Genomic DNA, 22,949 nt, shown 5'->3' with positions numbered 1-22,949 from the left:
ACTGTACTATTCTGAGAGCATTCAAATGCAGGTTAATAAATCAGTACCTGGTAAGAGGCGGGGCACGTTCTTGAGTGAAAATGATCTAAATGAGGTACACTTTGTGCCGTCTTTTCTGAATAAGTAGCTGTTGTATCTCTTACTATTGATATGTGAAGCGGAGACAATGAGCTCTTTTAACGGCTCTATGTAACGACTACTGTTGCTTCTAAGGCTCTGTAATCTCCTGTTTTAAGGCTGTTTTGGTCAGCTATTCATCAATTACTTCTTTCATGGTAGAGTTTATATCAAAATTTTCCCTCTGTAGTCACCTTTTCTTTGCCGTTGTTGAATGAATTAGAGGTGCACCAATAAGCGTTTTTCAAAAAGGGGAGGGGGTGTATGGGACTGCCATCAGCAGATATCCTAGCAAATGCACAAGAAGTACAAAGTATCAGCGACCATCTTTCTGAGAAGGGCCTACCACCCAATGCCAAGCCAAAACCTTTGTTTTGAACCTCAAAAATCTGCATCAATATGTCTCAAGAGGCGCCCCCCCCCCCCCCCCCCCCCCCCCCCCCCCCCCCCCGCCAAAAGGGTTCTCTCTCTCTTTCTCAAAAACAAACAAAGGTATACTTTCATGAGCCTAGTGAGAAGAGACCAATCGAGTGCTAGACACACTTCCTCAAGAGGAATTCATAGTCGATATCAGATGAGCTCATCCCACTTCAAGAGCTGAGCATCAAGAGCTAGTAGAAATCAAAGAGGCAAGAAAGAGGAGGGACAATTTTCAGTCTGTCCATTTGTGTCTCAGATTTGGTGCTGATTTGGAGTTGTAGGGGCTGATGTAATAGACTTGGAACATTCCAAGCCGAAGATCTACAACAACACAGGCGAGGGAAAACTGGAAACAACTGAACATAACTAAAAATAGAGAGAGAGCGAGAGAGAGGCGACACGGCACGACGGAGTTCTGCACATAGAAGCATTGGCCCCAAAGACTGGCGTCCCTTCTTGGTATCTCTTTATTATTATGCTTCTTAAAGTACAACGTCTGAGGTTCCTCCTCTCAGCGCTCCCACGCAAAGCTGAGCAGAAGTGAGGCCCTCGGCATGCTTATAAAGGCCCTTGGCCAAACTCAAAAGCAGCTACATGAAAAGCTGTAGTTCTAAAAGCATCTCGTGCCCAAGAGAAAGCACCCTATGGGTTGAGCGTAAAACGTAGAAATCCGTACGGTGTCACGTCAGCAGTCAACGTAAATTGCGGGACGTCCGTACGACAGTGCCACGTCAGCAGCTCTACACAAATTTGGTCCTTGTTTTATTTTTTATAGGTTTTAGGCCCCTCAACCGGGTTCCGTAAGTACCGGGTTCCATAAGTTGGGATGGGTTAGGTTTTTAAACCTATCCCCTTTTGCGCCACTCGGCCATAATTTGCAACTTTGTGACAGTTTTGGCCCCTTTTGTCTGGGCTCAGTGTCCTTTAGGGCATGCCACGTCATCACTTTGTGACATACCTGTTGCTAAATTGGCTTTATTTGACATAAAAATAATTCATTTATTATTGGATTTATAAGTGAGAGGGTTTTCTTGCTTGGAACAACAGGAAAAATAATTCTAAATGAATTATTGGAATTTCAAGTGAGAGGGTTTTTCTCACTAGAGACATCCGAGTACAGAGTATTCCTAGTGCGTCATTCAAAGTAATGACGGGAGCACTGAGGACGGGAATATCTGTAAGGCCACCAGGAACGGGTACTTCTGATGCGTCACAACGGATGGGTGACAGGGAGCATCAGTAAGAAGTATTCGACCATCCAGGAACGGAAGTATTCGACCGTCCAGGAACGGACATCTCTGATGCGTCGTAGGATGGGTGACATAGAGCATCGTGAAGGAGATTGTACCGTAAGTTCGGTAGGAAAGGACTAGGTGATGGGTATTCCTAATGCGTCACAAGGTGGGTGACGGGTGCATCGGAAAGGGGATATCCATAGTCGAGAGGAAATCCGAATTGGAAAGAGGAATACACGTAAAGACGCAAGCACAAGAATAAAGATGGGTTCTGAGAAGCTTTTCTTAAAAAGCGGAATATTTTAACGAGTTTTTCGGGAAGAGCAGATGCTTTCCCGCGAGGAATCCATGTTTGCATTGCATTCGTGCATGTGGTTGCATCCAGGGACGCCTGGGAAGTGTTGTGAAAAGCATTGATTTAAACTTATAAGGTTTTATTGAGTTTTTGGGCAGGTTCAGACCAATTTTAAAATATGCCCGCCGTCGGCAGCCACTTAAAAAATAAAGCAACAAAACCAGCCAGCGAATTCTCTCTCCCTATTTCGGGTAGAACAGGAAAAAAAAAAAAAACGGCCGCAATCTCTACGCGAGCAGCTATTCGTGCTGTGGCCAAGGAGCTATAAAAGCACCACATGCCCTCACTGAAAAGGGGTTACTAACGTTAGCAAGAGAAGACTTTGCCGCCAGATAACGCAAGAGATCGTGAGACTACGAAGCACGGAAGTCGCTTTTCCCGCGCAAGAGCGATAGGTATCTATTGTGGATTCGCCATACGAATTGTTGTCGCGTGTTTGCGTGTGTGTTTGCAAGTACTTCATCGCGAAGGAGAAGCGAGAAGGCTTTGGTCTACGCTTGGGAATTCCGGGAATGGAATTCGGAAATTGTCTGCGGAGTCTCGACTCCGAGTACAGACGGAAAAAGGATTGAGAGCTTGTCTCTCGGATTTCCCTTACGGGAAGGAACGACCATCGAGTCAGAGAATGAGAACGGAGGGGTTTTCTCCGGTTCTTGTGCTTGTAAAAAGATTCTCCCTAATAAAGAATACTCTTTAAGGGGGGGGACCAGCCCATCTTCTGGTCCTAGTACTGTGTCGATCTTCTCTCTCTCTCTCTATTTATTTCTCTCTATATCCTTTGGCTTCAGTATTAAGTGATAAATTCTATTTATACGAGTATATTTTATATTGTTATGCGCCCGTTTGTGACAGTGGTATCAGAGCATGGTCTCCTCTCTTTCTCTGTAAAGGAGGACGACTCTGGGAAGATACGAGAAGAAGGCATGACAAGCCAAGAGAGAAGTAAGCAGGTGGAACCCTAAGTCCTGCAAGGAAAAAGCTCGCAGAGTTGGGAAAATTTTTCTCTTTGCAAGAAGTCGACACAAGTCTTGGGATTCTCTGCGAAGGTGACAAGAGCATGATGCTCAAGAACCTAGAGAATGCGAGGAGCGGAATGCTCGAGATACTTCAGAACCCAAAAGATATCCATGAACATCAATCCAGAACCATAGCCAAGAAATCCCGTCATTTCGGGAAGGATAGGTAGAAGGTGTCTAGACCTAGGAACACTCCAGTCAAGTTTGATACTTTTTGACGGGAAGGGAAGATGTCCCAAAAGCTAACGCTTTCATTCGACAGTTTGAAGTTGCCTTTGCAAGCGGCAATTTCTGAAAAGCGTCGAAGGTGAGGCATGTGACCAAACACCTCAAGGGGGATTGCAAGTACTTGGTGGTATATCAAAGCTCTGCAAGGAACTTACAACAAGACTTGGATTTAATTCAAGGCTGAATTTTCAGACAAATTTTTTTTCCTCTACGCTTTGAGGAAGGCATCCAAGAAGATTGGGATCGGTTTGCCCAATAGAAATACGAGGGAGTCCAAGCAAGTAGTGGTTCACTCTTGCCAAGGTAGCTTCATTCTCGATCCTCTCTGAGGAAGGAAAGATGAACAAATTTAACGAAGGACTTTTGTCCGAATTTTGTAAACCCATCTGCAAGATACTTTGCAGCAGATGGTGGAGTCAACAATAAAAGTTGAAAGTGTACACCTTAGTGTACATAGAATACAATCCCCCCAGTGGGACGAGAACCATTGAACACTCTCTTTATGAGTAAAGGAGCAAGAGACTACTACGGCTTGTGCCCGAGGAATCCAAGGATTTGAGCATTCCCTATGTGGGAGGATAGAAGAGGTTTAATATCCTCAGGAGTGATAGCGCAAGGTTATGCGCAAGGACATAGACCTAAATTGATTTTTAGGAGGATTATTCTTCTCGGGATTGAGAAGGTGGAAATGAGTTAACAGATTCTTGGAAAGACGCGAATGACGAGTTCTTACATGGCTCGTAAGTTTGATGAATGGTGAAGGATATCCTCGAGGTACTAGAGAAAGAACATAAACCGGTAAGGTAAGTATTGAATTATTGAATTTCTGTTTAATTTAATTTTAAAGTTCTCTTTTGAGAAAGGACCAGCTCAACTCACCATTGAGCAAGATTTGGAAATTTTTCGGTTTCTCCCCGGCAGTTCAGTTGGACCTCTATAGTTGAGGACAACTGTTTATAAGTGAGAGGGATGTTGCTAAATTGGCTTTATTTGACATAAAAATAATTCTAAATGAATTATTGGATTTATAAGTGAGAGGGTTTTCTCGCTTGGAACAACAGGAAAAATAATTCTAAATGAATTATTGGAATTTTAAGTGAGAGGGTTTTTCTCACTGGAGACATCCGAGTACAGAGTATTTCTAGTGTGTCATTCAAAGTAATGACGGGAGCACTGAGAACGGGAATATCTGTAAGGCCACCAGGAACGGGTACTTCTGATGCGTCACAATGGATGGGTGACAGGGAGCATCAGTAAGAAGTATTCGACCATCCAGGAACGGACATCTCTGATGCGTCGTAGGATGGGTGACATAGAGCATCGTGAAGGAGATTGTACCGTAAGTTCGGTAGGAAAGGACTAGGTGATGGGTATTACTGATGCGTCACAAGGTGGGTGACGGGTGCATCGGAAAGGGGATATCCATAGTCGAGAGGAAATCCGAACTGGAAAGAGGAATACGCGTAAAGACGCAAGCACAAGAATAAAGATGGGTTCTGAGAAGCTTTTCTTAAAAAGCGGAATATTTTAACGAGTTTTTCGGGAAGAGCAGACGCTTTCCCGCGAGGAATCTATGTTTGCATTGCATTCGTGCATGTGGTTGCATCCAGGGACGCCTGGGAAGTGTTGTGAAAAGCATTGTTTTAAACTTATAAGATTTTATTGAGTTTTTGGGCAGGTTCAGACCAATTTTAAAATATGCCGGCCGTCCACTTAATAAGTGGGCAGCCACTTAGAAAATAAAGCAACAAAACCAGCCAGCGAATTCTCTCTCCCTATTCCGGGTAGAACAGAAAAAAAAAAAAAAAACGGCCGCAATCTCTACGCGAGCAGCTATTCGTGCCGTGGCCAAGGAGCTATAAAAGCACCACATGCCCTCACTGAAAAGGGGTTACTAACGTTAGCAAGAGAAGACTCTGCCGCCAGATAACGCAAGAGATCGTGAGACTACGAAGCACGGAAGTCGCTTTTCCCGCGCAAGAGCGACAGGTATCTATTGTGGATTCGCCAAATGAATTGTTGTCGGGTGTTTGCGTGTGTGTTTGTAGGTACTTCATCGCGAAGGAGAAGCGAGAAGGCTTTGGCCTACGCTTGGGAATTGGGGGAACGGAATTCGGAAATTGTCTGCGGAGTCTCGGCTCCGAGTACAGATGGAAAAAGGATTAAGAGCTTGTCTCTCGGATTTCCCTTACGGGAAGGAACGACCATCGAGTCAGAGAATGAGAACGGAGGGGTTTTCTCCGGTTCTTGTGCTTGTAAAAAGATTCTCCCTAATAAAGAATACTCTTTAAGGGGGGGGGACCAGCCCATCTTCTGGTCCCAGTACTGTGTCGATCTTCTCTCTCTCTCTCTCTCTCTCTCTCTCTCTCTCTCTATTTATTTCTCTCTATATCCTTTGGCTTCAGTATTAAGTGATAAACTCTATTTATCCGAGTATATTTTATATTGTTATGCGCTCCCGTTTGTGACACATACCCCTGTCTTGGAGGAATTGTAATCGCCGTCGATTACGCCTACAAAATAGACATAGGACAAAAACGTCAATTTAGATATATAAGTTTGTGTCTGGCTCCATTCGCCATGGAGAAGCAGCTTGTGGTAGCTATAAAAGTAATTCCAAGCACACATTATGAGTCTACCAGCTCAACCTGGCCTCAAGCTGGTGTAAGTATAGCTTTGGTCTTGATCTGTTGGGAGGTATGAAAGGTGAGAATTTTGGTTCTTCCAAGATTCATTTTGAGGCCTCTCTATATGCAAAACGCATCCAAGGCATGGAGGTGGAGCTATAATTTCTCCTGTTACGCAGATACCAAGAGAATATCATCGGCATATAGCATAATGTGAACAGGAGTACTTGCAAGATCCACACCCTCACCTTCAGCGCGGACATATTCTGACAACTCGCTGATATAGAAACCAAACTAAGTCAGAGAACCCCCAAATTATTGCTGAGAATGCGCTAGAAGAGTCTGTCTTGTGGGACTTTGCCAAAGGCTTTGCGAAAATCCACGAAGCAACAGTGGTCTTCTTTCCCACGTTTTTACCTCAGAGGGAAAATTTGATCAGTAGCAGAGAGCCTCCCTCGGTCTTGACAAATGATCTCAGCTTTGCCTCCAGCACTGCTTCATATAACTTGGCTGGAGTATGGCCAATCTTCATAGTCCGGTAGGTGCCAGGTCAAGTGTGTCCCTGGGCTTCTGGATAAGCACAACTGTGTGCATAGTCCATTTTGCTAGTAGTCCCTCTGGTAGTGCATTGTGGAAGAGCAATGCAATGAATGGAGGGAGGGTCCTATCTGCACATATGAGATACTCACTCTGCATACTTGTGTGATCTATGGACTAACCATGCTTCAAGCGGCGGATGGCCCTCTTACCTAGTACCATCATAGCCATGAAAAATGTCGACGTGGGTCTAGAGGCTCCAGTATTGGTGGCTGTCCAGGAGCATGGTGGTGTCTATACATAGTCTTGCCATCTCTGGGGGGTCGTCGATAGGGGTGGGTGGGCGGCAAATGAAAGAAAGAGAGAATTGGACGTCCTTTCTTTGCATATTGCAGAATGATAAAAAATTGTATTCAATGCTGTTGTTTGCATACCAGACATATATTATATTTTTTGAATATTGGTTCCTAAGTTTTCTTTTTGTAGCTGGTTAGATCTCTTTTCATATTATGCGGATATACAGACTTTTCCTTGAAATATATTGAGATTTCTTCATTTCTGTTGGGGGTTGTCTCTTGCTAACTTATTGGTGGTCTTGTCACTGCATTTTGCTTTCTGGAGATAAACGAGCTAGTAGCACAAGTATGTTGCAAGTCCATACTGCCCTACATGGAGCAGAGGATCCGTTCCCTGAATCAGCAGGTCATATCCATGTTTGATCCTCCCCGTTTTTTCAACACATCCAAAAGCAGATTATGGGTCTAACTTTCTTGTATGGCTTTCTCAATGGTCCTTGCTTGCTACTTTTGTGATTTGAAAACAGGTCGTGGCAACAAAGAAAGGATTGAAAAACCAAATAAAAAATTTGTGGTGGCGCAAAGGAAAAGATGAGGCTTCAGAGTCCAGTAATTCTACAATGTACAAATCACTTATTCCTTGGTTCTGAGCTTTTTGGTTGTGTCAATTGATGCAAGATGGCATTTTTGTAGGTACACAGTGGGTTCGATTGAATCACAGATTAGAGTGCTGGCAGATTATGCATTTATGTTGCATGATTATGAACTTGCGTTATCCAATTATCGTCTTATTGCAAGTGATTACAAGGCAGATAAAGCATGGAAGCATTATGCAGGGACTCAAGTAGGTGTTAGTAGCAAGCTTTTTTATGCTCATAGATTATATTGAACACTGTCTAAATGACATTCAAAATTCCATGACTTAAACATTGTTCTTTTAAAGGAAATGATTGGTCTATCGTTGTTTATGCTCGATCAATCCCGCAAAGAGGCTGAGCTAACTATGGAATCAGCACTCAGCACGTACCAGGCAAGAGGTGATTCAGATTAGTAATTTGGAGTGCCTTGGTTAATATAACCTAACTTGTCTCTGTGTGTATTTATAAGCAACAGAAGCAGGTTCCAGCTGGTCAGAGGTACGCAACAAGGTGTGGACTATGGTGGGCTGAGATGCACAAAGCAAGGGGTCAGTACAAGGAAGCTGCAAATGTGTACTTTCGTGCAGGAACAGAGGTAGATAGTCTACATGTGAAGAGCATCTGTATCTAACCTCATCTTATTGATAATGCAGATCTGATTTCAATAGTGCGTTTCTTTTTGTCCAGGAGCCACATTTAAGGGCAGGCATTTTCCTTGAACAAGCTGCATACTGTTATCTTCGTGCTGCTCCTCCCATGATGCGAAAATATGGTTTCTACTTGGTTCTTGCTGCCAATCGGTACAATGTGTGTGGGCAGGTAGTACTGATTCTCTTGTAGTAGAATCCACCATATTCCTTGAAATGACTCGATACACTTTCCTCTCTCTCCTTAGTAGAAAGTTGAACCCATTGTTCTATCATCAAAGTTTGGTTGACACTGAAGATTTACTTAGGTGCAATTCACCTTGTGAATATTGCTAGAGATGATCCTCAAATCGGTTCATTACCAAATGCTTATACATTTTTAGCAAGTCTTGTACATGGAAAAAAGCTTCTAAGAAAGATAGACCGCATAGGGACCTAAAGGAGCATTTAGAGAACCCTATAGTTCATGGCTTGTCAAACAGTTTACAACATGGATTATCTTGTGTGTAGCTCTCACACAATATGAAATACCAAAACTGTGACGAATTTCTGTGCATACCCGGATCAGTGGCAAAAAACAGGTGTATTCAATAAGGGTATCTTCACACGAGTGTTGATATTTGAGAGGCAGCTTGCACTCTAAAGCAGTTATTTGTTTGTTTTCAGAAATTTGGCTCAGAGACAGGGGATAACCTGCTTCAAGCCAAATGGTGCTAGAGGTAATTGTGGGTGGATATAGGATCTTGTACGTCGGGGATGGCATCATGAGTGCCTGAAGGATGGTAGCAGGACTAGTACAAAGCTGCTGCCTCCTCTCCTGGATGTAGCGCTGGTGTTGTATCTTCCTAGATCTCTGTATTCTGGTGCTCTTGGCCTCTTCGTGGCTCTAATCTTCTATCCTTATGGTAGTGTGACATCCTGCTCTATACCATTTCAAGTGTGAGTGATACTGGATGGATGAAAAAGAACTCAGCAAGCAGTGCCTGTCTGAGTCTATCAAAAGCAGTGTCTGCATTGAAGGGTGCATCCCTGCATTTCTAGGTGGAAATGGCCCATGGGTCATTGTGATGGCGTCTAGAGAAATATCTAATTTTGCCGAGGATGCAGAGTATTTGACTTGTATGTCTCTGCACTCAAAGCATGCATATTTATACAAATTAATTTGGAAGCAGTATGGAAAGATCCTTGCCCTTCTGCCAAAAATGGAGATTTCTTGCTTGTGTGAATGATGATGCTGTTTTTATGTTGTTGTGACATCCTCAAAAGAATGTCACACCCCTCAAGGGCATGATATGAAAGTCCTCATGTCGAACATACCTATTCATGTTGTCCTCCTCTATCAAAGGGGCATTGCCACCTTTTGCCCTGGTACTGTCAAAGCTGCATCCATCTGTGGTCCCATCTCCTCAGGCTTCACTCCAAGGCGTGCATTTGAACCACTCAAGGTTTTGTTCTGAAGATTTTGTTGGCTGCTCACACATCCTCTTCAGAAAGATCTTCTTTTTCTTATTAGTGTCCTGTGTCTGATCCTTCTTTGCTGATCTTTAGTTTGAGACTTCTCCTTGGATGTAGTCTTCTTTGCCTTAGAGTTATCTTTTGGGTGAGCAAAGCATACCCAATCTGAGCATATGCCATCATCCCGTGTATGTTACAGCCTTCTACATCAGGCTGTACCTTTGGAACTCAACAGGCAGCTCACAACAGTGCTTCTCCATCCGGTGTTGGGCAAAAGAAAAAGGGGACACCTCTATAGCTATATAGCCCAAGAGTGTTCAAACTTCAACCTCAACACCAAAAGGTATACCAAAACAACCCTTAGTAACACCCAACCAAAAGACATATACTTCCTTGGGAATTTACAAGACGAACAAAACAGTGTTTAGGAAAAATCAATTTCACCAAACATACAAAATTCCCTTAGCATAGATTCAATGAGGAAACTTTGCAATTTAACTCTATTTTCTTAAATTTTTCAAGCAGATTTTCTCCATCTCCCTCTCTCTTCAATTGATTGATTTGGTTTTTCATCAACCGGCGCAAGACTTAGTTGAGGCACACTTTTCCCGAACACTGGAGCAAAACCTTGTCAGAGCATGGATTTACAACACACGTCGACCAATGCATATGAAGACAAGGGCCTTCCCTTCCACAATTGAGCATAATAAACCTAAAATTTCAATATCGATTCCATAATTCATAGATATATGTCATCCCAATCTATCTGCATGCAATTTGCTACTAAGCTGCCATAGCCATAACCTTGCTGAGAAGTAGTTGTAACTTAAAGAGTATAACTCTGTTTGGGGCACTTCAAAGCTTGGAAGAAAGCTTGAAAAATGAAGGGCGAGTATGCTGAAGATGATTAGAATTGATTCTATACGCCGCTAAATGAAAAATTAGCACGAACAAAGAGTTGCCTTGATATGGAGGAGGCTAGTTGAGGGCAAGAAAACTGCATCAAGAATCATGGAGAAGCCGAAACGAACCAAAACGTGTAAATTTCTAATATTTGGGATGTTTGTACGTCAGTTTTAGTTATATACAAGTCATATCTCAAAAAACTCACTAGCGGGCACTTATGGCATCCCTGCCAGCCGGCGCTAGTGAGGTGACTAGCACTGCATGTACATGTGCTCGCTAAAGCAAGCTAAAAAGCCCACATACCCTTTTGACTCGCGGTGTCATGTCCTTATGTACAAATTTACAAAAAAACGAAGTGTCCAAAATGCATGCAACATAGTTTGCCACACCTTTGCCTGCTAGATCATTCATGATCAAGAGTAGAGAAGAGAACCTGTGAACGAAGTGATGGAGTCTTCATTTCATCTTCATAATCAGCTACACGATCAGTAAATTCTTCAAAGGGAAGACTCATCCTTAACCATAGTCATCAACCTTGCAATATACTTCTTAAACCTGTAGCCATTTACACGCGCTTTATGCGGGGTACCATCTAAGTTAGCAAGCTGATATGTGCCATTTGGAAACCTGCTCAAAACCAAGAAAGGACTTTGTTACTTGATTCGAAGTTTCTTTTGAAAAGTATTATCAAGCTTTCTATTGTAACGAAGAACCATGTCTCCCTTCTTGATGTCTTTGTCCTTCATCTTCTAATTTGCCTTTGCTTGATTGTTCTTCAATACCTGCTCATAATGCTCAAAAGCAAGCAACCTATCCAATTTTGCACATTGCAAATATAATTGCCTCTCTTTGAGTTGCATCATGAGGCTCATCTTCAAGCTTTAACATCAGCCTCAGAGCTAGTATCTCCACTTCAATAGGTAGCAAAGCCTCTTTGCCAAAAACTAGGTGGAAGGGAAAGAAATCAGTACCTGACTTGACGGCAGTCTTGTAAGCCCATAGAGCACAAGGTGCTCTATATCCCAAGTCTTCATATTATTTCTTGCCATCTTTGTAAGCATCCTTATGAGTTCTCCATAAACCTCTCGCTCATTCCATTACATTGGGGATGATAAGGAGTGGTAAACGTGCGACGCACATGAAGCCTCTTGCATAGATAATCCACTAGCTCTTCCCTGAAACCTGGATCCTTGTCAGAAAGTAGCTCCAATGGCATGCCAATTTTGCAACAAATGTCCTCATGTTCAAATTGGGAAACATCCTTGCTTGTGATTTTACTTAACAGCTTTGGCTTCGGCCCATCTGGATAGTTAGTCAATATCGGTAAGTATGTAACATTTGTCTCTGGCTATTATAGGTAAAGGGTATATTGCATGAATACCCCACTTCTCAAACACATCATACACCAAAATAGTGCCTCTAATTTTTGACTTGAGAACCCTATTTGCCATGCTTTGGTACTCTTTACAAGACTTCACCAATGATAAACATCACGTTAGATACTTGGCCACATGTCATGAGGACGTGGCAACTACTAATCTTAGTTGTTGGTTTCTTTCCAATGATTTTTGTTTAATTTTTGAGACCTGCTTTTTGAAGTTGCAAATGGGCGGACATTGTATGGCCAATGTGAACGGTAGTTTCGCCCGCAGTGGGAAGTTGGTCGGCACTGGGATTTGTTTAGTAAGAGGATGTCTAGGCTCATTTCAAGATCATGCAGGTCCCCTCGTCGCACTTAGCAAGTTGGTGGATACTAGGAAGTGAACTCAATAAAGGCACAAAGTCAAGGTGGGGTCACCAAAAGAAAATCCGACAGTTTGGCCACATTGCATTTTTGGATGCGGGCCCAATGGGGATAGATGGTCAAAAGACCAGTCAGAAGCATCTCCTAAAAATTAGGGAACTGCTATTTTGGGCCATGAAATCTGTTGGCGTCATTACCTCCGGAATGACAAGGGGAACATTTTAGAACTCTGCTGCAAAGTCAATTGGGCAACCAGTTGGGAGATTTTTAAGCGGCAACCCCGAAATGGGAAATTGCTTGTAATCGTGCCAAGTGGCACATTTTGGTGCAATTTCCTCTTGGAGAAGAAGGTAGCACTAAAATTTAAGCCGAGGGAGCTCATTTGGGAGTTCTTGTCACAGGTTAAGAGCTATTGACTGCAAGCTTTCCCTCTCATGTACAGTGTGGTGCAAGAAGTCATGTCCTGCACACCTCACACTGCTCTCTCTCTTCCCTACGTGCAATAATGTGATGCCCCACAAGAGGGCTCTTCATTTGACTCATGTACAACTGCGTGTCTACATGCGTTTTTGCTGAGGCAAGAGCCTCTCTGAGCAGGAACTAGCTAACTGCTGCTCCAAAAGCAGGCCCCGGAGAGGGTGATAACGTCACCGTACAGGTGCAATTTCAGCACTGGTTATGCGCTGTATTTTGACTGTTTTTCAGCCATACGGATGCCAGAACCATTGGGAACAGTGCCTCACTGACAGGGGACAGTTCGGGGACTGTTTCGGGCTGAAAACAGGGCCAAAACCAGCCAACACAGTGAGCTGAATTTACTGTTTTTGGGCAGGAATCAGAGGGTTTATGTCAGTGCAAGTGAGTTCCAGCAGGGGAATTGGTTTCGGGCAAGTTTTGGGGTTGTTATACTGTCGAAACTTTGCCAAAACAGGTGGTATCTAGCTGTATACATGTAAAGAATTTCCAAGACTCTACTTTGTAACTTACCCTCTTAAAGGATAAAGAAATACCGAAAGGGGCGCCAATTTTGGGGCCTACAGGTTGTCGGCGTCTGCTCGGAGCATTCTAGCTTCCGAGCCGTGTGTGCGCTGAAGTGTTAATTCCCGTCGTAGGTTTCCTTTGCACGTTCTCTCTGTGTGTGTCTAAAGTAAAGAATTTCGGGTGAAAGCCAAAGCCTACCGCCCGAGTGGCTGGTTTCAAGGTTCCGTTGCTAGGACATCAATCACGTTTTCCTCAAGAAGTGAGCCTCAGTTGTTTTGGGTAAAGACACAGAGTACAGGAACGTGGGATTACACTATGGCCGACAAAGGAAGGGCATTATGGAAGAGGGTTCCTCTTTGAAGGACAGACAAGAAGTTCCTATGGTGTTCGAGATTGGCGAGAGCTCACGGCCACGTCCGTATGTACCTCTTGTTGATGTGAATGTCCCTCTAGACAGGGCTTTATGACTGGGCGACTTGAGGATGATGCGTTCAGGACTCAGTTAGTTGCCGCGGTGAATGTGTTTTCGCAAACTGGTGCAGAACCCAAGGTTTATGGAGTTCTTGCAAGCACCACAACAAAATAGGCAACCTACACCCCGAACAGAGCTTGTTGAGGCTCAAGCCCAAGTACTTCATGCGTCTCAGCAGGATAGGGAACACTCGCATGTTGCGGAGTCGGGGGCTCCAAAAGAGGTTCCTCCCGTCCTTGAACCGGTGGCTAGAATCCCTATTTCACAGGCTATACCAGTTCAGCCCGCCACCTTTCAGAGCCCGCATGATGGCTTGAATGGACAAGGAACTGGCTACCAGGCAATGCATCCAGTTTTTCCACCATCCACGATAGATCTTCAAGATGTATTTCGGGGGCGGATCTGTGTTCGAGAGTATGGTTGGTTATGGGCCTGGAAGTCAGCCGTACGTGCCAGGAACAGTGTTTGGGGGTATGCAAGGCATGATGCCAAACCCCATGTATGGTAGCATTGCTATGCAGCAAGGTTTTGAGAGCAACCAGGGCCAGTTTGGGGTGCCACAGGCTCATTTTGGCATGGCTGGTTTTTCTGGACAGCAGCTAGATATGACACCTGTGACGCAAAATGTTAATGGTCAAGATGTGCCGCTGATGCCTACTACAGTGCCCATGTTGCAGACTATTCCTTATGACAATTTGGGGGCATTGGAAAAGCCGAAAGCTTATAGAGAAGGTGGTGCAGCTGTAAAGTTTAGCACTTTCAGCGGCTTTGAGGATAAGCCAAAGGCTCTCACTTCGTCCAACAATTTAATACAGCTTATGTAGGAGGGAATTTTACAGAGACCTCTAAGGTCAGGAAAGCTGTCACTTCTTTGAAAGACAATGCGCTTACATGGTGGACGACATTGTTAATGCAAGGACAAGCACCCGCCACATGGGTCTACTTCCAACAAATGTTTGCATCTGCTTCGGCTGTCAAATGAATTTGAAGCCGACGTCATGACAGATTGGCACTAGCTTACTTCAGCTACTTGCAAGAGCTTGCTAGAGTATAATCGGAGGTATTGTAAAGCGTTACTCTCAGTGACCTCCTATAGATTTGTGCCAGTGAAAGAGCAGATAGAGAAGTACTGTTGTGGGCTGCCTAAAGGGCTTCGAGACTACTGTACCAAGAACAGAGTGGCTACCCTCACCCAGCTCATTGAAGTTGCTAACACTGGTCTTGCCTTGTTGAAAGGAGAGGACAGTGGGTTTTCGAGCATCGAGAAAGGAGGGCAATGTCACAAACTGGTGACATGTCATGGCCTTGGACAACTATGGGCAGCAAATACACACATACCATAGGCTGGCCGAATGCAAAATTCCGAAGATCCCACTCACATGTTGATGTGGCAGTATACAGCAGATTCCGGAAAATGCACGGCATTTTACGCTGGGCTGTTGACGTGGCAGTGCGTACGGACAAAAAGCTGACTGAATTTGCATGGGAAAAAGCAGTCAAATCTTACGCAATTGCTTGGAGAAGCTTTTGGGAAAAAGTTGCTTTATTTTAAGTTGAAGCTTTTTGGGCTCTGCTTCTGAATTGTCTGTAATATCCACAATATCCCATGAAAGCTTGAACCCCTTTGATTGTTGTCGGTCTAGGCAAATCAACAATAACATGAATTTTATCCATATCCATAGCTATGCCGTTTCTAGACACTATATGTCCAAGAATTTTTCCTTGTCTGCCCATGAATGTGCACTTTTCAGGATTTAAGCAAATCCTATAAAGTATACATTTTTCAAATACCTTTTTGAGGTGTTCAAAATGATGAGCCCGGATTGATGAATGTACACATAGATCATCCATCACTACAAGAGATAATTCATATTAGCGACGCTCTTCGTGCGACGCTCAAAAGTTAAAATCCATGGCGTCGCTATTTTCTTTGTTGCATAGCGACGCCTATAGCGACGCTCATAGCGATGCTTATAGTGACGCCGATAGGGGTAAAAAATAAACCGAGAGCGCCAAAAACTCAGATCTCAGATCTGAGTTTCGGTGTTCTAGTGAAATGAAATGTTATATTAACGTCTTCAAAAGGCTAAAAATGGCATATGAGACCAAAAAAGTTACAATTGGTGAATTTGATACCATGTATGAGTACGGAAATTACAAAGGTACAAAGAACTAACACTAAGACGCTAAGGAGAAAGGAAATGGGGGGGGGGGGGGGGGGGGGGGGTTTGTGGGTTCAGATGAAAATTCTCATTGGTAGCTGTTGGATCTCATCGACCTCCTCCATGGTCAGTACTCTGGTAGGGCGTCTTGCATGTCGAGGTAGAGTGATCTGTATCTTTTGTTGCAGCCTTCGTTTGTAGTGGGAGACCCCCTGAGGTCGTGGACGTCTGGATCTGCCAAGTTCCGTGGCTCGATCAAGTAGTGTACCTCTAGTATGAGTAGGCTCTGAGATTTGTTGTAATGACTGCTTCGTTGGCTCTCCTGTGGCTGGTGTAAGGAAATCTGTGATTCGTCTCTGAGACTGTCTTTCCTCTGATGTTCTCAGCAAGCTCTCCCTAAGTTTGCGCAGCTCTAGCAGGAACAATCCGAGACACCTCTGATCCTTGTATCTCATGACTCTAGAAAAAGGTCCAAACCCTTCTCTGAACAGGTAGTGGAAGCGGCCGCGTATCTCATAGTATGCCGGGCAGTGACATGTGTAGTGCAGCTCTGTCTCTGGCTCTAAGTTGCATAGGTGACATATCCTAGATCCTGTCGGCACCCCTCGAAATCGGTCAGTCTCGATTTGGAGCTGATGTGAGGATGTGCGTATCTGTCCAATAGCGCATCTTATCCCATGAGATAAGTGAAACAAGTAAACCCGCATCTCTCCCTGTCTCTCTCTTCCCCCCCCCCCGCCCACACACACACACACACACACACACACACACACACACACACACACACAAGGAGAAGAAGGAGAGCCAGGTATGCTCCTTCCCTCTCCTCCCTCTCATGTTCCCTTCATAGTTACCCGGAACGGGAACGGCAACGGGATCCCCGCAGAATGGGGGAACGGCTAGGGGTCCGGAACGGGAACGTCGCGGAACGGGAGGTATAAAAAACACCCAAATAGTGCAATTTTTAGCTCCTTGTGTTTAAATACAAGGAGTATTAGAGTGCTTTGACTCTAATACTCACAAAAAACTCGTTTTGAAGACCATTCAACCTTGCTATGACTAGATGATGAGAGAGAGAGAGAGAGAGAGAGAGAGAGGGAGAGATTTGAGAGAGTGGGAGGGAGAGGAAGAGAGCTTGAAGGCTTGAAGCCTTGAGCCTTGAGAGAGTGAGTCTTGAGAGGGAGAGATCTTGAGAGTGAGAGGGAGAGCTTGAGCCTTGAGGATTAGCTTGTGAAGAGAAAGGGGAAGGGGGGTGCATTTTATGAGTCCTTGAGGCCTTGCACACTTTCAAAAGAAGCCCAAACATTTACTTCAATTTTTACCAAATTCGTTTGTAGCCGTTGGCCGTTCCAGGGGCATTCCGGAACGGTCCGGGGGCGTTTCGGAATGTTCCGGAACGGCCGTTCCGGTTTGCATTGGCCACCTGGAATGTCAGACATTCCGGGACGTTCCGAAACGTTAGGGAAGAGAACTGCCCCCCGGAACGCCGGAACGGGGGCTAGGGGGCGTTCCCCGGTAACTATGGTTCCCTTCCCCTCTTTCTCTCTCTCCCTCTCAATCTCACACACACACACACATACACACATTGTGTCTTTGAGAGAGAGAGAGAGAGAGAGAGAGAGAGAGAGAGAGAGAGAGAGAGAGAGAGAGAGAGAATATACACACATGCATATATAAAACACATACACACACATTGAATGTACAAAAAATTACACACATATGCATAAACCAAGAATCCATACACACACATTGAGAGAGAGAGAGAGAGAGAGAGAGAGAGAGAGAGAGAGAGAGAGAGAGAGAGAGAGAGAGAGAGAGAGAGAGAGAGAGAGAGAGAAATGAAATGAAATGAAATGTTATATTAACATCTTCAAAAGGCCATAGTGACCTATGAGACCAGAAAGTTACAAGGTGGTGGATCTGATACAAAGTCAGAGTAACGAAAATAACCTAACAACAGTACAAAACAAAGATATATACTATGGGATCCTAGATTGGTCGATGTGAGCTAAGCAAAAAAACTAAGCAAAAATGGGCGGCTTATCACAAAAAATCTAGCATCGGTCGTTGGCGAATCTCATCAGATTCCTCCATGGTTAGTAGTTTGACCGGGCGCCGTGCATGCCTGGCCAGCGTGCTCCGAATCTTTTGACGTAGCCTCCGTCGGTGCTGTGTAGTCCTTCGCAGTCGTGGGCGCCTGGATTTCCCCAGTTCAATCGCTCGGTCGATCAATGTGCCTCTGGTGTGAGACAAGGGGGAGCTCTGCTGTGGGAGTGGCTCTTGCGGCTGTGCCGTGTCTGCTCTGAAGAAGTCTGTGATCCGTCTTTGAGACTGGCTAGCCCTGCCATTCATCAGGCTCTCTCTGTGTCTGCGCAGCTCGAGCAAGAACAAACCTAGGCATCTCTGCAAACACATTTCGGGCGTTCAATCCAACTCGGAAAAAGCCCACTTCTCCGCAGGATCCAACTTACGAAATCTTCGTATCCCATTACTCTTGAGAGGGGTCCAAAACCCTCTCTGAACAAGCAATGGAAGCGGCCTCGTATCTCGTAGTAGACAAGGCAGCGGCATGTATAATGCAGCTCTGACTCAGGTTCCATGTCACACAAGGGGCATGTCCTGGCCTCTGCTGGTACTTCGCTGTATCTCTTAGTTTCAATCCGCAATTGGTGAGACGATGTGCGTAGTTGGCCAATAGCACACCGTATCCCATGAGACAAGTGGGTATCCATGTATCTTGGTCTCGTCACAAAACCATCTTCCGTAAGTTGGAGAAGGTGGTCTGTGTAGAAAGCCATCTTCGTGCCCAATTCTTGTGCTGGTTGTATCCATGTCCTCCTGGTGTCTAGTTGGGTTAGGTCTTGGCGGATGAGCTTGGTGATCTCCGACCGTGTAAGAATGAGAGATGGTGCATTCAATGAGTACTGGAATGGTGGCAGCCTGTCTATGCTGAACCCATGCGCCTGAAACCATGATGTCATCTCCCCATACCAGCATGTTGTATCTCCTTGTATGGCTAATTGTCGAGAGGACTCAAGTGCTATGCGAGCATATCTGTCTCTGGGAAGTTCCCATGTGCGGTTTATGAAGGAGACTGATCTGGTGAGCGCTTCCACCACTAGTGGGGGAGCCGCTAGCTCTGCGCGGATAATGGCCCGTGGTACTGATGCCTTGGCTCTAATGAGCCGCGAGATCAGAGAGACGAGAGGGTCCCCTATCTATTTGTGCGACCCGGCCTCCCGTGATGATCCAAAGAAGGTCCCCATATCTCGGCCCCATAGTGCAATGCTGAAGCCACCAAGGTGTCCAAGAGCCAGAGCTTTGTCCGGGGCTTATGAAACTGAACCTGCAAACACATCCTCTCCAATCTACCCAGTGCTGCGTGGGCTCTAGTCAGTCTGGTCTCTGCTGCTCTTCTGAGTGAGAATGTAGGTCCGCTGAAAACCACTCCAAGGTAAGTGTAAGCGTCTGTGTACTCCACAGTCTCCTGGCCGTATGTAAATGTAGGTGCTGACCTCCTGATCCACTGTGGGGTGGTATTAAACACCATAACCTTGGTTTTACCAAGGTTGACAGACAAACCACTTTCGTGGGCAAACGTATGCAGAGTATCCAATTGACGTTGCATTCCCTCTGGGGATTCGGAGATCAACACAATATCATCAGCATATAACAGAAGTGGAATACATGTCCCTGCCAGCTGTGCACCTTTATCCCCATCATTGTCAATGTAGTCGGAAACCTCATCCACATACATACCGAAAAGAGTAGGAGAGAGTGGGCAGCCTTGCTTCACCCCAATAGTGGAGTGAACCGGTGTAGAAAGTCCCTCCGGGGTGTGTACATGCCCTACTACTGATCTGTACAATGCCATGATCCCCCAAATGAGCTGTGTGCGTACTCCCATTTCCTGTAATCTGCGCATCAATCTAGCTCTGGGTACTGTGTCAAAAGATTTGCGGAAGTCCACAAAGCTACAATAGATCCGTCTCCCATGAGATCTGCCTTCCTTGATGATGGCCCTGAGTGTGAAGATATGGTCAAGAGTAGAGAAGCCTCTCCTGAACCCTGCCTGCCTAGTTGCACGCATTCCTTCCTTGTCTGCCCATCTACTCAGTTGTTGCTCAAGAATGGATGCATACAACCGTGCCAGTGTGTGCCCAATCATAATAGTGCGATAATTCCCAAGCTCCATGGGGTCTCCTGCCTTGAAGATAGGTACGATCGTAGATAGGCTCCAAGTGTCTGGTAGGCCTTCACACATGGCACGGTTAAACATAACTGCTAGAAGCTCTGCTAGTAGGTCTTTGGCATGCATGAAATGCTCAGCGACTAAGCCATGATGATCATATGCTCTCCCAGTCCTCATCCTGTCAATGGCTTTCTTCACCATCTCAGCTGTGAGAAAAGCACAAGTGTGTGGGCATGGGTCGGGGGGGTTGGGGAGGGGCGGTTGTCAGGGTACTGTGTACAAGGATGATGCGTACTGACCCCAGGTCTCTGTGGAGGAAATAGCAGGGGGGGGGGGGGGGGATGCTCATGAAAGAGCTGCCATGCCTCCCGCGAGTCTTGACTCAAGAATAGCTGATATAGATCCTACTCGAGTCGAGCCAAGAAAGCTCTCTTCTTCTGTCGTACCAGGCGTCGGAAGTCTATCTGTGACTGTTTGTGAGTGACATCCCCCAAAAGCACCTCCCTCTGAAGTTTGGCTCTAGTCCGGCGGCACTCTTCATCGTACCAGTTGTTCTGGGGCATGCTTCCCGATCAGCGGCTGTGCTCAGGCTGGGTGTGTGGGTATGCTTCTGCTGCTGCCTCATGCAATGTCTGTGTCAGTATAGTAGTTAGCTCCTTCAAAGGTCGCCCCGGGCCTCAGTGCATAGGCGTCTGTAGATCCCGTCCATGTATACAGAATCCGTCCCCCTGTGTGCTACATTGTATTGGAAAGAGATGGTCATCGATACCAGAGCATGATCTACTGCTACCCCGACCGGTCTGGGCCCAACTGTGAGATCCTTGATACTAGAGATGAGATTCGGCTGTGCCATGACATAGTCCACTGTGCTGGCTCCATGCCTGTGTGGGAAGCATGTAAAACCTCCCGCAACAGGAAATCTCTGTAGGCCGTTCAAGATGGCCAATCCATGTGTGGTGCCCATGTCTATCAGGTGTCGCCCATACTCAGTATATTCCACATCATGTGATAGTCTGGACAGGCCCGTCTTCATGACATCTAGCTCTCTTAGCATCTCCTCTGAAGTATCATAAAACACTGCCTGGTGATGGGAAGTCCTAGCATTGAAGTCCCCTAGTATGATAATGTCACCATCTCTAGAGAACTCCAATATGTCATCATCTAGAATAGAGAAAGGGGACTGTCCTCTGGGTGATGCATAAACTGATGTAGGCGGGGGAAAGTAGCAAATAGCTAGGTAGAGATATCTGCCTGTCTCTCCTTTCAATCTCACCCACATGTACCTAGCCTGTTCATCCCTGTGGGCTATATGTATCAGTGGCTGCAGATCCTCTCTAAATAACACTGCCACTCCCCCCGAGCCCCGCCCTCTGTGCTCTGAGCTTGTCTCCTCTCTGTAAGCTGTCTCCCACCTGTATCCACTGATGTGAGGCATGGATTGCCCAGGGGCTTGGTGTGTCTCAGAGTAAAAGATGATGTCTCTTCCAGTAAAGCTATCCCCAAAAGCACCTACATCAAGGCGCATAGATCCATTACAGTTCCAGGCAGCCACTTTGAGTGTGGTCCCATAAGTCTCGCACCGTCATGGGGAGCGTCGCTCTAGTATTACCACTTTTCCATCTCGGTAAAAGGCAATCTTGCCTTTTCCCCTTGCCGCTCTAATTTCCGGCATTACTTCCTGCATATGGGCGATCTATGAGAGGGTGAGATCATCCCCGAGAAAGATGCCAGTCTCTTTAAGAGTTGGTCTTTTCTTCAAGAAGGACTTCTTCGCTTCCATGGACGGAAAACGAGGGATGAGTGCGCTTTCTTTTGAGGTTTCTCCATTGCTTCCATTTTTCTTTATGTTGCCCACTCTCAATGCCCTTGTGTGCGTCGGCTCATGCACCCCCATCAAGGCTGTGAGTTCTTTTACTTCTTCGTCCACATTGCCTTTGTCTTTAAGACCGCAAATTCTCACATATAAAGCGCGCATCCGTCTCCTTTGTTCCTCCTGTAGTGTTTGATTAATGATAGTGGGTGTGGACGTGGGCGTTATCTCCTTGCCTTTTCCTTTCTTGGCCACCTTGATCCATTTCTCGGCTTCATCCACCTTCTGTTGAGTTTTGGTTAGAACGTCCACCCAGGAAGTCGTCATTTCTTTGTGTTGTTCTTCTACCTCTTTGATGGCCCATACTTGCTCCTTGATTGTGTTGATTTCTTCGATTACTGAGGGTTGCAGTTCGCCCTTCCAGTGTGTTTCTTGATCGGGCTTTGGCGAGATCTTTCTTGAGCGACTCAATCTCTGCCTCTTGAGTCGTCACTCGGTCTTCCAGCGTACTTATCTTGCTCTCTTGGATCAGCACGCGTCCTTCGAGCGTGCCCCAGAGCTTGCGGTTCATCTTAGTAGTGACCTCCGTCATTTTCTCTTTGCACTTTTGTATGGCATCCTCTTGGGGTTCGGCTGTATCTTTCAGCTTCCTCATGCTTGATCGCCGTCTGCCAAGGGGTCCTCAAGCGTACGTGTGCACGCACTCTAGAAGCGGGTGCGGTAGCTGGGCGAGTGGGGTAGCGTGGAGCTGCGAGAGAGTGGAGACGAGAGAGAGAGGGGGGGGTATCAAAAAGAAATAAGATAAAATAAAATGAAATGATATATTAGAGTGCAGACGAGAGATAGAGAGAGGGAGGGGGGTATCAAAAATGAAATGAAATGATGTATTATCGCCTTCAAAAGCCCAAATTGACCTATGAGAGCAAGCTTATACAACAATGGGAATCTGATACTGTATCTCGGAAAAAAAAAAGAAAAAAAAAACGACTTTCTGTGCGTAGAAGAAGGGGGGAGACATGCTATGCGTAGAAAGGAGGGGGGGGGGGGGGGGGGGGGGGGGGGGGGGTACTTTACGCGGGGAGCAGGGCATGGCGGGGCTGCAGGCGGAGCG

General features: G+C 45.6%; 1 protein-coding gene across 3 annotated transcripts in view; it reads left to right on the top strand.

Annotated features, from left to right (window-relative positions):
• The window catches only part of LOC147440406 (Tetratricopeptide repeat (TPR)-like superfamily protein), a 126,873-nt gene that overhangs the window by 28,179 nt on the left and 75,745 nt on the right, over positions 1-22,949 (top strand). For all 3 annotated transcript variants that reach the window (XM_086530147.1, XM_086530148.1, XM_086530149.1), the window contains 7 exons: positions 32-94; positions 7,157-7,237; positions 7,359-7,453; positions 7,525-7,675; positions 7,775-7,861; positions 7,945-8,064; positions 8,157-8,288. In XM_086530147.1, the coding sequence (XP_086386273.1) occupies positions 32-94; positions 7,157-7,237; positions 7,359-7,453; positions 7,525-7,675; positions 7,775-7,861; positions 7,945-8,064; positions 8,157-8,288 (729 nt within the window). The remainder of the gene's footprint in view (positions 1-31; positions 95-7,156; positions 7,238-7,358; positions 7,454-7,524; positions 7,676-7,774; positions 7,862-7,944; positions 8,065-8,156; positions 8,289-22,949) is intronic.

This window comes from Adiantum capillus-veneris, chromosome 15 (genome assembly GCF_014529385.1).
Source record: "Adiantum capillus-veneris isolate H3 chromosome 15, ASM1452938v2, whole genome shotgun sequence".
NCBI lineage: Eukaryota > Viridiplantae > Streptophyta > Polypodiopsida > Polypodiales > Pteridaceae > Adiantum > Adiantum capillus-veneris.
This window is presented reverse-complemented; position numbering and strand designations above follow the sequence as displayed.